This window comes from Lepidochelys olivacea (genome assembly GCF_965140295.1).
Source record: "Lepidochelys olivacea isolate rLepOli2 genome assembly, chromosome: 1".
Taxonomy (NCBI): Eukaryota; Metazoa; Chordata; order Testudines; family Cheloniidae; genus Lepidochelys; species Lepidochelys olivacea.
The window spans coordinates 343,167,706-343,181,671 of NC_140411.1; the positions used below are offsets into that span (position 1 = coordinate 343,167,706).

The 13,966-nt window shown below is 48.0% G+C and overlaps 1 protein-coding gene across 1 annotated transcript in view; it reads right to left on the reverse strand.

Annotated features, from left to right (window-relative positions):
* TAF3 (TATA-box binding protein associated factor 3) overlaps positions 1 to 6,684 on the reverse strand; it is a 143,183-nt gene extending 136,499 nt beyond the window's left edge. The window contains exon 1 of the mRNA XM_084631731.1: positions 6,443 to 6,684. Within this exon, the coding sequence (XP_084487857.1) occupies positions 6,443 to 6,608 (166 nt within the window). The 5' untranslated portion in view covers positions 6,609 to 6,684. The remainder of the gene's footprint in view (positions 1 to 6,442) is intronic.
* Positions 6,685 to 13,966: the final 7,282 nt, after the last annotated feature.

A 13,966-nucleotide genomic window follows, 5' to 3' on the forward strand; every position in this document is an offset into this window, starting at 1 on the left:
CTAGCCAGAATTGGCTCCTGTCTTGATGACCTGGCCCTCTGCACACATCTCTCTAGAATCCTACCCCTTCCAGGGTACCACTGTCCTTATCAACCATCGAACAGTATCTTCACCTCAGTTTCAAACTGGGCTCAGCCCCTGCTTCTTGAGGGTCCGTCTTCTCACCTCAAGTTTCATTTTAGTCCAGCTAAATAGCCCTTCCTGAGCGTCTCTCCCTGCCCTTTATTAAGCAGCAACTCCTAAAGCTTCCTGGAATCTTTTCTCTCTCTGGAGACAGGGCCAGGTCTAAGTTTTTTGCCACCCCAGGATAAAAAAAAAGAAAAAGAAAAAAGGATGTCCGGAATGCCGCCCCTAGAAAAGTGCCGCCCCAAGCATGTGCTTGCCTTGCTGGTGCCTACAGCCGGTCCTGTCTGGAGAGGACCCAAGGCTTCTTCTCCCCTCAGCCTTCTGGCCTCTGACATCTACCCACCCTCCACAAGGTTTAGCCACACAACCCTTCTGTCATGTGGTATTACTCATTCCCTCACCTGGAGAAATGAGTTAAGTTTGTCACAGGTGAGGCTAGGACCCAACACCCCTTAAAAAAGACCAGCCTCCCTCTGACACACACAACTTACTCTAGTTCACACATCACAGGGTTTGGGCCATATTCTACTCTGTCACACTGGAGTAAACCCCCAATAACTCTACTGATACCAGTTAAGTCACTCCTGATTTTTTTTTTTTAACAGCGTCACAGAAAAATTAAAGCCATTTAAGGTTTAAGTTATGACACAGAAGAAAGTATTTGGCCCATGCACCGTACATTTAAACTGAAATCCCTTGCTGAATGTGAAAAGTACCAGCTATAGCAGGCCACGATGTACATATGTGCAGAGCTAACATAGCTGGGCCGCAGAAAATTTTGTTAGGGCGCACAGCAAATGAACCAGCGCACCACAGGCACCCATATCTCATTCACTGTGCATTTTATTCCTATGGACTTCCAGGTGAGGTGAACATTATTTTTCACACAAAATATAAAACCACACCCCTTTTTCCGAAATCTCAGAAGCATGTGGCATCTTGAAACACTGTCATTTTTCTATATTTTTATTAATTTCATTGTCATAATGGCCCAATATTTTTTAAAAACTTTTAAATTTACATGGAGGGTTTCTGTTTTTCAGGGGATGGTATTTGTAGCTATTTTTGAATTCTATATAAACATCCAAAAATCAGGGGTTTTGGGGGCGCTCTCTCTCTTTGTGTATACACATAGTACTACTTCAAACAGTACTATGTTAAAGCCGACTAGGGAACCTTTAGTGAGCACAAACAGGGTCTATATGGACGAATTAACGTACAACATGTTTGCATGCTTTAGAAATCACACCCTCCCAATCCACATTACTGCTTCTTGTAGACAAGCCCTTAGATACAAACTAGGGAGCTATATAAACAAACTGCACTGGGAAAAGGGTGACTTCAACATGACTGAGTAACCGTTTCCAGTATTCTTCCAGTGTTTATTGGATAAACACCAATTTTTATTTTATTTTTGTATTGAGGGTGTTTTATCACTGCAAACCTAAAATAAGAAGCCCTATTTATATGGAAAGGGGGTTTTTTGTTTGTTTTTTTGATAGGGTTCTCAAGCATTTTCATAGTATGGAGCACGTGAGGTCTGCAACCTGTATGCCATCTTTGACTTGGACCTCTCTTTCAGTCCTCACATTTAGGTTTTGTCTAAATCTTGCCAATTCTTTCTGCATAACATCGTTAAGACACAGCCTTACTTCCCCATCAAACTCTGATAAAAAGTCCCATCTTGCATCTTGATTACTGCAACACCTCTCTAGCCTTGACAAATGCAATCTTTCCTCGCTCGTATCCATTCAGAATGCTTCTGCAAAGATCATTTTCCTAGCCCATTGCTCTCTCCATGTCACCCCTCTCTTTGCAACTCTCCACTGGCTCCCCCTTTTCTATTATCACAAACATAAGCTACTTGTCTTTGCTTCAGGGCCTTTTACAGTCAATCCCCACTCTATCATCTCCATTCACTATTGAGATGTTGAAGCTTGCCTCCAATCAGCACACGATGCCAGCCTCCATCACCCATATGTTACATTTTCAAGCAAGCACCTTCATGCTTTCGCCCATGTTACCCCTCATACTTGGGAGGCATGTCCCATAAACAACTGCAAAGCTACCTTCAAATCCTTCCTCAAAACTCTCCATTGCTATTATACCTACAAAAGACCTGATAACAGGCTGCACTGCCTATCACCACTATTGTCTCAGTGTTTCCATGTATTACCCCATCTGTCATCTCTTGCTTTATGCTTAGATTGTAAGCTCCTTGTTGCAGGGACCATCCCTTAATTTTGTGTGTGTACAGGACCTAGCATAATGGGGCCCTGGTCCATGACAAGATCTCCCAGGCACTATGGTAATACACATAATCAGTCATAACAATCATCTTAAAATTGCCACAGATTGCCTTGTGAATCATCTTGTCAGAAACCAGGGCCTGCTAGCTGACCTGCAGCTGAACACCCTGAACAATCAGACTCCTGATTTGCTGAGAGCCATCACAAGTGTTCTCTTAAACTCAGCAGCAGCACTAGGCCAGTGGCTGCTCAGTGCTTACACCCACAGCTGCAATCACTCCTGTTCCTGCCTTGTTCCTGTGTCCTGCTCCAGTCCACTCCAGCCCTGCTTCTTCCTTACTTAGTTCCTAACTCCGGCTCTGACTCTTGATTCTGTTCCTCGCCTCTGACTTCTGCTCTGACTGCTGGGCCTGATTGCCACTGCTCCAAACACTAGACCTGACCACGCATGTGCCCCAGTTTGTAGTACATCTTCCCTCCCATGTGAAATCACAGTATCTCTGACAACTACAGCTATACCTAGAAAAGTAACATTAGAAAAGTACTGAGTGTATTTATAGATGTCTTTTAATGTGATATAGGAAACGGAAGCAAGGAAGATAATCTAGCACAGTTAGAAAAGCCATCATTTTGCTTGTTAACTGAGAAAATGTGGACCCTATTATGCCATTTTTACAGCTGTTATTCAGAGTAGAATCACAGTATGCAATTTATTGTGTCTCAGTTACTGAAGATCAAATCTGTTCAGTCTACAAGTGCAAAGATTCCAACCCCCCTCCCACCCCAAATAAACACCCCAACTGCCAACCCTGCTAAGTCAAACTGATCCGAGGGTAAAACTGGTTCGTTTCTAGCTAACAATCAACAACAAAGCCTCTACAAATGGAACTTAGTTAACAATTCTATTGATTATGCAAGAACCACAAAAGAATCTAGCTTATTCTTCCAGACATTAATTGGTTTTGTACAGTAAAAGGTTTTAGGCAGTGACAAGCAAACCCACCTCTAAATACACTTGGCGTGGAGATCTGTTGAGTAATAGGATGTGTTTTTGACAGTCACATTTGAAAAAAATCAGTGTGAGGTTGAGAATATAAGAGACATTATACCACAGATGTAATGTCTAACTCCTCATGCAACAGCATATGCCTCCATAAAGAAGAGATTATGCTCCCTTTCCCTTCATCCATTCAAGAAAATATGCCCCTTTCGCAAATCACAGTAAATGCTTCACACCCCTCATGCAGCCTAAATAAGACTGTATATTATTGTGCCCTCAACTCCCAATCACATACATATATATCCCCCCTTTGGCTTCACAAATCTCACAATAGCTGTGGAAAATACAGGCTAAACCCTGGAAAGTAATTCTGTTTTCAACTCTCCGAGGTTCTCAAACTTCTCTCAGTGGCAACTCTGGTCCATCTGAGAGGAGGATATCATTGTCCCTCAATAATACATCTCCACCCCAAGTTCACATGGATCAGACTAATGATAGCAGGTCCAACCCAACTTCTACGGGTAACCCAGTCCTCTCTTTTATTCCACAATCTGATGCTCCCTAGTCTCCTAGATTCTATCCTATCATAAATATTTCTACAGCACCATTCATTTTAGCATTTAGATGTGAAACTTACAGGTATGACAGCTGCCCTGGTAAAGTCCCTGCACTGGTGGCACATATGGGTTACATTAGCACTATCTCCTGACCCCCCCCCCCCAAATCTAGATTCACACTTCCTCTCATGAGTACGGGGAGGCTCACTCCAGCCCCTGCAGGTAGCCAAAAAACACATGGTTCTCTGCAACCAAAAGTCCTCAGATTCAAAAAACTCAGAGCATGACAATAGCCAGACTCCCCACATCCTCCTGGACTTACAGCGAGGTTGGTATCCCTGTAAGAAACAATGGTACTCCCCTCCCCTCAGCTCCGATTAGTATTTTTGTCAGCCCCCAAGTAACCATGGATCTCTACCCAGCATCTCCAGACTCAGCTACGGCTGTGCCACCCAGAACTTGCAGTGGCATCTCTGGCCCGCAGAATCTCCCCATACCCACTGATCTTACACTATGGTGACACCTCAGCCCTGCAGTTCCCATGGCTCCCAACCTCCCTGCACTCACAAAGCTTGCAGTAGCAACCCCACCGCTCCCCTTGTCTCCCCACATTCAGAGCGGGCAGTGACAGCTCTACCCTCGCCATGCTGATGGCACCCCAGTCCTCTAGACTCTCAGAGCAGAAAGTGGCAGCCCTAGGTCTCCACTGACCCTGCATTCAGAGCTCACCAGGGTGGTATCTCCCCCCCCCGCCCAACTCCATGCTCACTGTGCCCCCAGCACTCAGCTGGCAGTGGCAACCCCAAGCCACCCCATCCCTCCCACACTCAGAGTGGGCAGTAGCAGCCCCACAGCACCCCATCACCCCTACACACACAGAGCAAGGAGTTGCAGTCCCATCCCCACAGCTCCCCCACGACCGCTACACTCACAGGACAGGCAGCACCCCATCCATCTTCTCCCCTGCATTCACTGATCTTACAGTAGTAGATCCCTCCTCTCCCCTCGCACTGCCAGAGAGGGCACTGTCAGCCTCAGCCCCCGCCCCGCCATCTCCATGTCTCCCATCCCCCGCCCCCGCACGGACAGAGCGGGCAGTGGTCCCCCATCTCCAGGGCTCCCATTCCCCCCCCCCGCACAGACAGAGCGGGCAGTGGCCCCCCCATCTCCAGGGCTCCCACCCCCCCCTCCGCACGGACAGAGCGGGCAGTGGCCCCCCCATCTCCAGGGCTCCCACCCCCCCCTCCGCACGGACAGAGCGGGCAGTGGCCCCCCCATCTCCAGGGCTCCCACCCCCCCTCCGCACGGACAGAGCGGGCAGCGGCCCCCCCATCTCCAGGGCTCCCATCCCCCCCTCCGCACGGACAGAGCGGGCAGTGGCCCCCCCATCTCCAGGGCTCCCACCCCCCCCTCCGCACGGACAGAGCGGGCAGTGGCCCCCCATCTCCAGGGCTCGCATTCCCCCCCCCCGCACAGACAGAGCGGGCAGTGGCCCCCCATCTCCAGGGCTCCCATACCCCCCCACACGGACAGAGCGGGCAGTGGCCCCCCATCTCCAGGGCTCGCATTCCCCCCCCGCACAGACAGAGCGGGCAGTGGCCCCCCATCTCCAGGGCTCGCATTCCCCCCCCCGCACGGACAGAGCGGGCAGTGGCCCCCCATCTCCCTGGCTCCCCCGCACGGACAGAGCGGGCAGTGGCCCCCCATCTCCAGGGCTCCCATATCCCCCCACACGGACAGAGCGGGCAGTGGCCCCCCCATCTCCAGGGCTCCCACCCCCCCCCTCCGCACGGACAGAGCGGGCAGTGGCCCCCCCATCTCCAGGGCTCCCATCCCCCCCCCGCACGGACAGAGCGGGCAGTGGCCCCCCATCTCCAGGGCTCCCATCCCCCCCCCGCACGGACAGAGCGGGCAGTGGCCCCCCCATCTCCAGGGCTCCCATCCCCCCCCCGCACGGACAGAGCGGGCAGTGGCCCCCCCATCTCCAGGGCTCCCACCCCCCCCTCCGCACGGACAGAGCGGGCAGTGGCCCCCCATCTCCAGGGCTCCCATCCCCCCCCCCGCACGGACAGAGCGGGCAGTGGCCCCCCATCTCCAGGGCTCCCATCCCCCCCCCCCGCACGGACAGAGCGGGCAGTGGCCCCCCATCTCCAGGGCTCGCATTCCCCCCCCCCCGCACAGACAGAGCGGGCAGTGGCCCCCCATCTCCAGGGCTCGCATTCCCCCCCCCCGCACAGACAGAGCGGGCAGCGGCCCCCCCATCTCCCTGGCTCCCATCCCGCCCCCCCCCGCACGGACAGAGCGGGCAGTGGCCCCCCATCTCCCTGGCTCCCCCGCACGGACAGAGCGGGCAGTGGCCCCCCATCTCCCTGGCTCCCCCGCACGGACAGAGCGGGCAGTGGCCCCCCCATCTCCCTGGCTCCCATCCCCCCCGCGCACGGACACCGCGGGCCCCCCATCTCCAGGGCTCCCCGCACGGACACCGCGGGCCCCCCGGCCGCCGCACTCACAGAGCTCGCAGTAGCGGTGGCAGCCCCGGCCCAGCCCCTGCAGGTAGCGCTGCAGCACGTCGGTGAGGAGGTCGCAGGCCGAGATTTGCACCGAGTCCCAGCCCAGCGCCTGGCAGACCTGAGCCACCGACACCCGCAGCAGACACCGCGAGTAGCTCTCGCACATCCCGGCCGGCTCAGCGCGGCCTGGGCCCGGAGCCCGCCATGGCCCGGGGGTGGGGGCGGGGGATGGGGGGGGAGGCTCACGCGCAGGCCGTGGCGCCCGCCGCCGCCGCCAACGCCGCCATCTTGGGGTCGCGCCGAGTCCCAGCCGGCCGGGACCAGACCGCGCCGCCCCAGCGCCGAGCGCGTCGATGGGGCGGGCGGTCTATCGATTGCTCCGGCCTCCAGCGGGGCCTAGCGGGCCTGGCTCTGGAGGGGAAAGAGAGGAGCTGGGGGGAGAGACAGAGGAGTCTGGGGAGATCAGCAGTGGGGGAGGAGATGGGGGAAAGGGGAGAGAAAAATGGGGTCGCGGGAAAGGTTTGGAAACATGAGGGGAGAGGAATTAACAGCCTGAGATTAAACTGGGAAAATACCCTTTGTTTGGGATCAGAGTAACAGCCATGTTAGTCTGTATTCGCAAAAAGAAAAGGAGTACTTGTGGCACCTTAGAGACTAACCAATTTATTAGAGCATAAGCTTTCGTGAGCTACAGCTCACTTCCTCAGTGGGGTGGGGGGTGGGGGGGGGGGAAGAGCCCTGGGGAGCCCTGGTAGAAGAGGCCCCTGGAGAAGACAATGGAGAGCGAAGTTTGCCATACCAAAGAAGGCTGCAGAAAGGGCTGGCGCACCTGGAGGATGTCAGTGCAACCTTCGCATGGCGCGAGGAGCTGTCGCGCCAACCCCAACTGTTAAAAAAAAGGTCTTCCGTCAGGTCCTCAGAATCATGGCCTTTTTAAAAAGAAGGCATTTGGGGTTTGTTTCTGTTTGCCTTATGAATTGGGGGCCTGCACGCCAGCTTTTTTCTGCCACCGGGCGAGCTAGCAGTTTTATTCTTCTGATGTGAACACAGATTTTCAGATAATCAGTAGACATCAGGAGCTGCTGGGTTAAGGAAAGCAGGAAGTATCATGGGACTTGTAATAACCACTAAAGGTGTTGAAGGACTGCCTTGCTCCATACAGGTTTCAGAGTAGCAGCTGTGTTGGTCTGTATTCGCAAAAAGAAAAGGAGGACTTGTGGCACCTTAGAGACTAACAAATTTATTTGAGTATAAGCTTTTGTGAGCTACAGACACTGAATGCATCTGATGAAGTGAGCTGTAGCTCACGAAAGCTTATGCTCAGATAAATTGGTTAGTCTGTAAGGGGCCACAAGTACTCCTTTTCTTTTTGCTACATACAGTTTTGGTGCAGCTGCACCTAGGATACTGTATTCAGTTCCAGAGTAACAGCCGTGTTAGTCTGTATTTATTATTTATAAGATATTTATTAGATATCTTATATTTTATTTATTTATTAGATATAATTAGGGCTTCTGTTTTTTTCAGTTCAATTTATTTAATTTTGGGGAGGTTATTTTTAGCAATTTTTGCATTTTATGTAGGTATCCGACGTGTACTGTATATATTACTCACTACTGTAGAATATACTATAATGAGTAATTGTTATGTTTCCTAGTGTGCTTTAACATAGTACTGTTTCAAACACCATAATATTAAAGCATGCCATTAGGGTCTAGATGGACCAATTAGGTGCTACAGATATCATACCCCTATACTCGGCATTACAACTCTGGGTAGATTAAACCGTAGATACAAGTAACCATTCCCGGTGTTTTCTTGGTATTTATTGGATAAACACTGGTTTCATTTTTTTTTATTGGCGTGGTGTTTTATTGGTTAAAACCTAAAATCAGAAGCAGTAAATATAATCAAGGGCCTTCATTGAAAGGAAAGAGTAAAACAATTATATATGAAAAGAATGGCTAAATCTTGCATAGGAGAGGTGAAAGGGACATCTAGGGAATCATTTGCAGGTAGAGCTGTCTGGAAAATGAGAGATTTCCTCCTCCATGTTTTCAGTAAAAAACAAACATATGAAATACTTTGATTTGGAAATGCTGTTGTGGTGTTTGATGGGAGTTGTGGTTTAGATGCTTTGTAATCCCATTCTCCTCTATAGGCTGGGCTCCCTTATCAGACCACGTCTCCCATGATGCACCATGGTCTCATCTTTTGGAAAGAAGAGGCAGTGTGCATCCTGGGAGATGTTCAGCTGGAGAGCCAGACCTACAGAGAAAGGGACCACGTGGAATCTGAATTCCTGTGTGGCAGTCTGGAGACATTTCAGAATCAAAATACTTTTATTTTTATTTATTTAAAAAAACCCTGAAATTTTCTATAGAAAGCAGATGCATTTTGCAAAAAACAGTTTTTGTCAAAAATCAAATTTTTCATGAAAATAAGATTTGACAACTTTTTACACCTATCCTAATTCTGCACTCAGTGGGGTTCTATGAGAGAATAGAGGCCTGGTCCTGAGAAACTAGTTACAGGATTGGGGCGTATATAATTCCTCTCGCCCCTTGCTTTCAATAACCTTCAAATATTTATGGACTGTTATTGTGTCCCTTCCCTCCTTCCTTTACATTTTTCCTTTCAGATGAAGCCCTCTGATCATTTTTGTTACTATTCTTTGAACACTCCCCAGTTTGTCAATATTATTTTGGTGACGCAATTTCTGGAATGGAATGCAACATCCCAGCTACAGTTGCACCAAAGCCATTCATACCAAGGATACTCGGTGCGCCGTAACTTTGAATACACAGTTTAAAATTGCATTAGCCTGTTTTGCAGCAAACCCCTGTGCTCACATTTTCTAGGACTGGGGCCTTAGAGTGGTACATAGGAATTATGGGCCAAAATCGAGAAAAGAAACTTAGATTAAATATTGGGAAGAACCTCTTGAGAGTGAGATGTATTAGGCTGGGACTCATCTCTCAAGGAAGTGGTAGGAGCCCCATTCTGTGTTGAAATCTGGGAAGGGTTTTGTAAGAAAACCCTTTTTCTCCCCCTTCATTTATAATCTCTCTGTATGTTTCTGCCATACACACACACCTTCTGACAGGTCTCCTGAGGTGACGAGATGGGCTTGTCCTAGTGTAGTCTCTATCTTGCTTTTTTATTCCGCTACTCTTATACTGGATACTTTCCAAATTTTGTTCCTCTTCCTTTTGTTTCTCTCTTCCATACTACAGGAACAGCAATCCGTGCAGAGGGAGATCCCCATCCACTCTGCTTTCCTGCCTGCACTTCTGTCCAACCCAGGAAGTGGCCTTTCCTCCAAAATATCAAACCCAGGAAACAACCACTTACTTTGTCCTGAAAGGAAAGTGGGACATCCATAGATCCTTATCTCAGACAAAAACTCCTTAAGTTCCTTGTAGTTCAACTACCACCTGCCCCTTTTCTGTGCATGTTGCAAGGTGGAGACCATAAATTATATACAGAGAGAACATAATTACCAAAGTTGGAATTTGACCAGGACACTACGTTTAAACACTTCTAACAAGAAGTGGTATCAGATCTTTAAATAGTGGAAGTATGCTGGTCTTTAGTTTTGTCTAAGGACAAGTCTATGTTACAAAATTAAGTTGACCTACGTTACGTCGACATACAGCCACCACAAAGTTGAATCGGTTTTACACGTCCTCCCTACATTCCTTGTGTCCTCAACCACGAGACTTCCACCAATTTAACTGCCTGTGTGGAGCACTGGGGGGATGGTTTCTGAAAGGCAGCAACACAATGTATACTGACACTAGGTTGACCTAACCACATTGACTTAAGAGCTATGCCTCTTGCGAAGGCGGAATTAAATCAGTGTAGTGGATAAGTTACATCGGTGAGAAACTACATTTTAGTGTAGATCGGGATGGCCAACCAAGATGGGGCTCTTTAGAAGTTAATATTCAGCTCCTTGTATAGGCACCAACTCCGGGGCTGGAGCTGCAGGCATCAACTTTCCAATGTGCTGGGAGTGCTCACTGCTCAACCCCTGGCTATGCCATAGGCCCTTCCCCCACTCCACCCCCTTCTCTGAGCCTGCAGTGCCCTCGCTCCTCCCCCCTTTCCTCCAGAGGCTCCTGCATGCCACGAAACAGCTGATCAGGAGGTGCAGGGAGGGAGGGGGAGGCGATGATTGACAGGACTGCCGGTGTGTGGGAGGCGCTGGGAGCCAGGGGAGCAGTGGCTGCTGACATATTACTGTGGCTCTTTAACAATGTACACTGGTAAATTCTGGCTCCTTCTCAGGCTCAGGTTGGCCACCCCTGGTGTAGATGCTTAAGAGTTTGGTACCATAAGCTGCTTTGCGTCAGCCTAACTCTGTAGAGTAGACCAGGCCCAAGACATCCCCCTACAACAGCTCTTTGTTACTGCTTTAGTACTGCTGCCATAGAACCCATGACCCCTACCTCAACACCACCACTTCTTGGAGCACGCTGGGTTTTTCCTTGGTGGTCTTCTATTGTGAGCACTGACCAGCACTTGTGTGATTTAACAAGATCAGTTAAAGAGATCACTTCAACGGCAGCACAGGGAATTACAGAAAAATTCAGAATGAGCGGAAGTTATACCCCAACTTAGTCAATATATGCTTATTGCAAATGTTCTCTTTAGTTTCTTTGCACTGTTCACTTAGTACTGTGTTCTGGGAGCTGTGAAACACCATAGTAGAAAGAGTTATTGTTAAATGTTCACTGTTCCTGTAAGCAAGGCATCACGTCTTTTTATGACAACAGATCCAACTTATACAGTGGGGGACGAGGCACAAAAGCAAACCCCCAATTTTATTGGAATGGATAGATAGTGGATTGTTAAAAGCCTTAGAGCCCTATTCCTCCCTATTAAGTGCATAGTGTTCTTCACAGAGCAGCTGAAGTGGTCAGATATAGGGCTGTTTTTTGTCCTTCTTTGCTCACCTGCTCTGCTACGCCCACAGAAATGTACAAACAGCTAGTTTAGGTGGCTGGTGATGGCAGAGCATTCTACAGTTAATCATCAATGAGGATTACTTCACTTTCCTCATTTGTTCACCAGAGACCGAGTTTATTAACCTTTTGGTCATGCTGCAAAGGCTATTTGCTTACCCAAGTTTTGGTTTAGTGGGATGCGTGGTTAGGAGAAATAGAATGGGCAAGTTTATAGTCCAAAGGGAATCCAACTGAAGACACTAGCTGTGAGAGGCTGGTCCTAGCTGTGCAAGTACAAAAATAGCAACTACTTCCATTTTTAATCTCACTAAGGCCTCATTTTATAAGCACTTTCTAGAGAAAATAGAGTGGAAATTACTGACCACTTGGTTTTTGAATAAGATGACCTTCAAAACAGCACAAGCCATTTGATCATGGCACAACCTTGCACAATTAAGATTCTTAACCTATCTTAATTCTTGTATTTGTTTACAATAAACATAGTGCAACAAAAACATTAAAAACAAGTAAAAAACATTGTTTATTAGAAAAAAAAACATTCCTTCCAAGTTCCGGCAGCGAAACAGGCGCTGGGAGAATTTTCTTATCGGGATTTGTGGGGTCTAAATCTCAACCTAACCATAAACCCTACTCTACGTCCCACTGTATTTTACTACTATTTGAAAAGGCAGGAGACAGAAGTTAAAGAAAAAATTAGAGTGTCAGCTATCAGAATACTCCTGAAATTGATTTGCCAATCATTTAAGCAGCCGCATAGTCCCCCCGCCCCCGATAAGTAATGCAATTGCAGCACATGAAGATTTCTAGACTCTCTATTTTTAGGATTGCAGTTTGAAAGCAGTTATGTCTCAGCTAACTAATGACAGGGACAAGGAAAAGGCAATTAGCCAATGGTTTTGGGGAGGAAAAGAAGAAAGGAGCTAACTACTCATGAGTAAAGTTACACTTGACTGTAAATGGATTGGGGCCTTAGACTGTAAGCCCTTCGGGTCTCTTCCCACATGACAAATGCCTAGCATATTTTGGCTGCTATATAAACAAACAGAGCAAATTAAAGTTGCCAGTTATGAGCATCAGTCAAAGTTGCTGTTGGTAACACATCAAACATGGCTACCAGCTTAAGTACGATTTTGAAAAGTTACATGGATCATTTAAAAAAAATATATGTGAAATCTGCTCCAAATTAATCAATTGCACTGATCACTGAAACCTGTTCATCTCTGGCTTTCCAATTTCCCACATTGTCCCTCTCTTGTCTATCCGAACATTTCAGTTAAGATCTTCCTCTGCCACTCAGTAGCATCTTGCTCTTCAAGTCTCTTTGGCTTCCTCTCCTGCCTTTTTGCCTCAGCCCTGGTCTACACTGGGTAGCAAGGGGGTGGGGGGGCGGGGAACGGACAGACCTAAGATATGCAACTTCAGCTATGCAAATAGCATAGCTGAAGTCGGCATATCTTAGGTAGACTTACCTGGCCGTGAGGATGGTGGTAAGTAGACTGCTGCCACTCCCCAGTCGACTCCGCTTCCGCCTCTCGCGAGCTGGAGTTCCGGAGTTGATGTGGAGCGCTTTCGGGGATCATAAATCGATCCCTGATGGATTGATCATGACCCAATCCAGTGGGTAGTGAAGACCTGCCCTCAGATTCAATTCTAATGGTCAAGGCTTTGCTCCTGTCGACAGTTCTGCTGTCATTTCTTTCTGATCTTCTTGCACGGTCACTGCTGTTTCCTTCTCTTTCTTTTCCTTGTTCCTTCTTCCATGCCACCCCACACATATAGACCTCCTTTTCCCAGTACATCAAACTACAATCCTTTCAAAATTCCTTCTTACAAGAACTCTCCTTTCAGAGTGACCCTACTGACTAATCAAATGTAGAAATACATAGCTCAAGACAGTATTTTAAAGTAATTAAAAAACCACCACTGAGATAATACATCTGCCACTCATAACTGTTTTAGAATATAAGATGCAAAGGACAGTATCGGTTATGCACCTTACTGGAAAAAGAACAAAACCCAAAATTTTGTAGCATATGATGCAAAGTGAATTGCATGTTCTCTTACAGCACCAGGCTAGTGAACAGATGCATTACATGGGTTTTACACCTTCTTTTGAAACATGAGGCATTGAATATTCGCTGTGAATGCCAGATTATACAGACAATTTGTTCTCTGAGGCCTTGGCTAAACTAGAGCGGAAATTCGATCCAAGCTACGCAATTTGAGTTATGTGAATAGCGTAACTCAAATCAACGTAGCTTAGATCTACTTACTGCGGCGTCCACACTACACGATGTTGACGGGAGACACTCTTTCTCTTCACTAGACCCACTAAATCAACCACCAATACATCGATCACTGCTCGTGGATCCCCCGGTAAGTGTCCCGGTAAGTGTAGACAAGCCCTGAATAATATTTCCTGTACTTCTCTAAGGAAAACCTACCTACACACTATGTACACCATAAACAGATTAAAAGCAGTAAACAGCTGTTTTCAAAAAGTAAGTGATTCTCTTTGATCTAGATATTCACACATGAAAAAACAAGAATA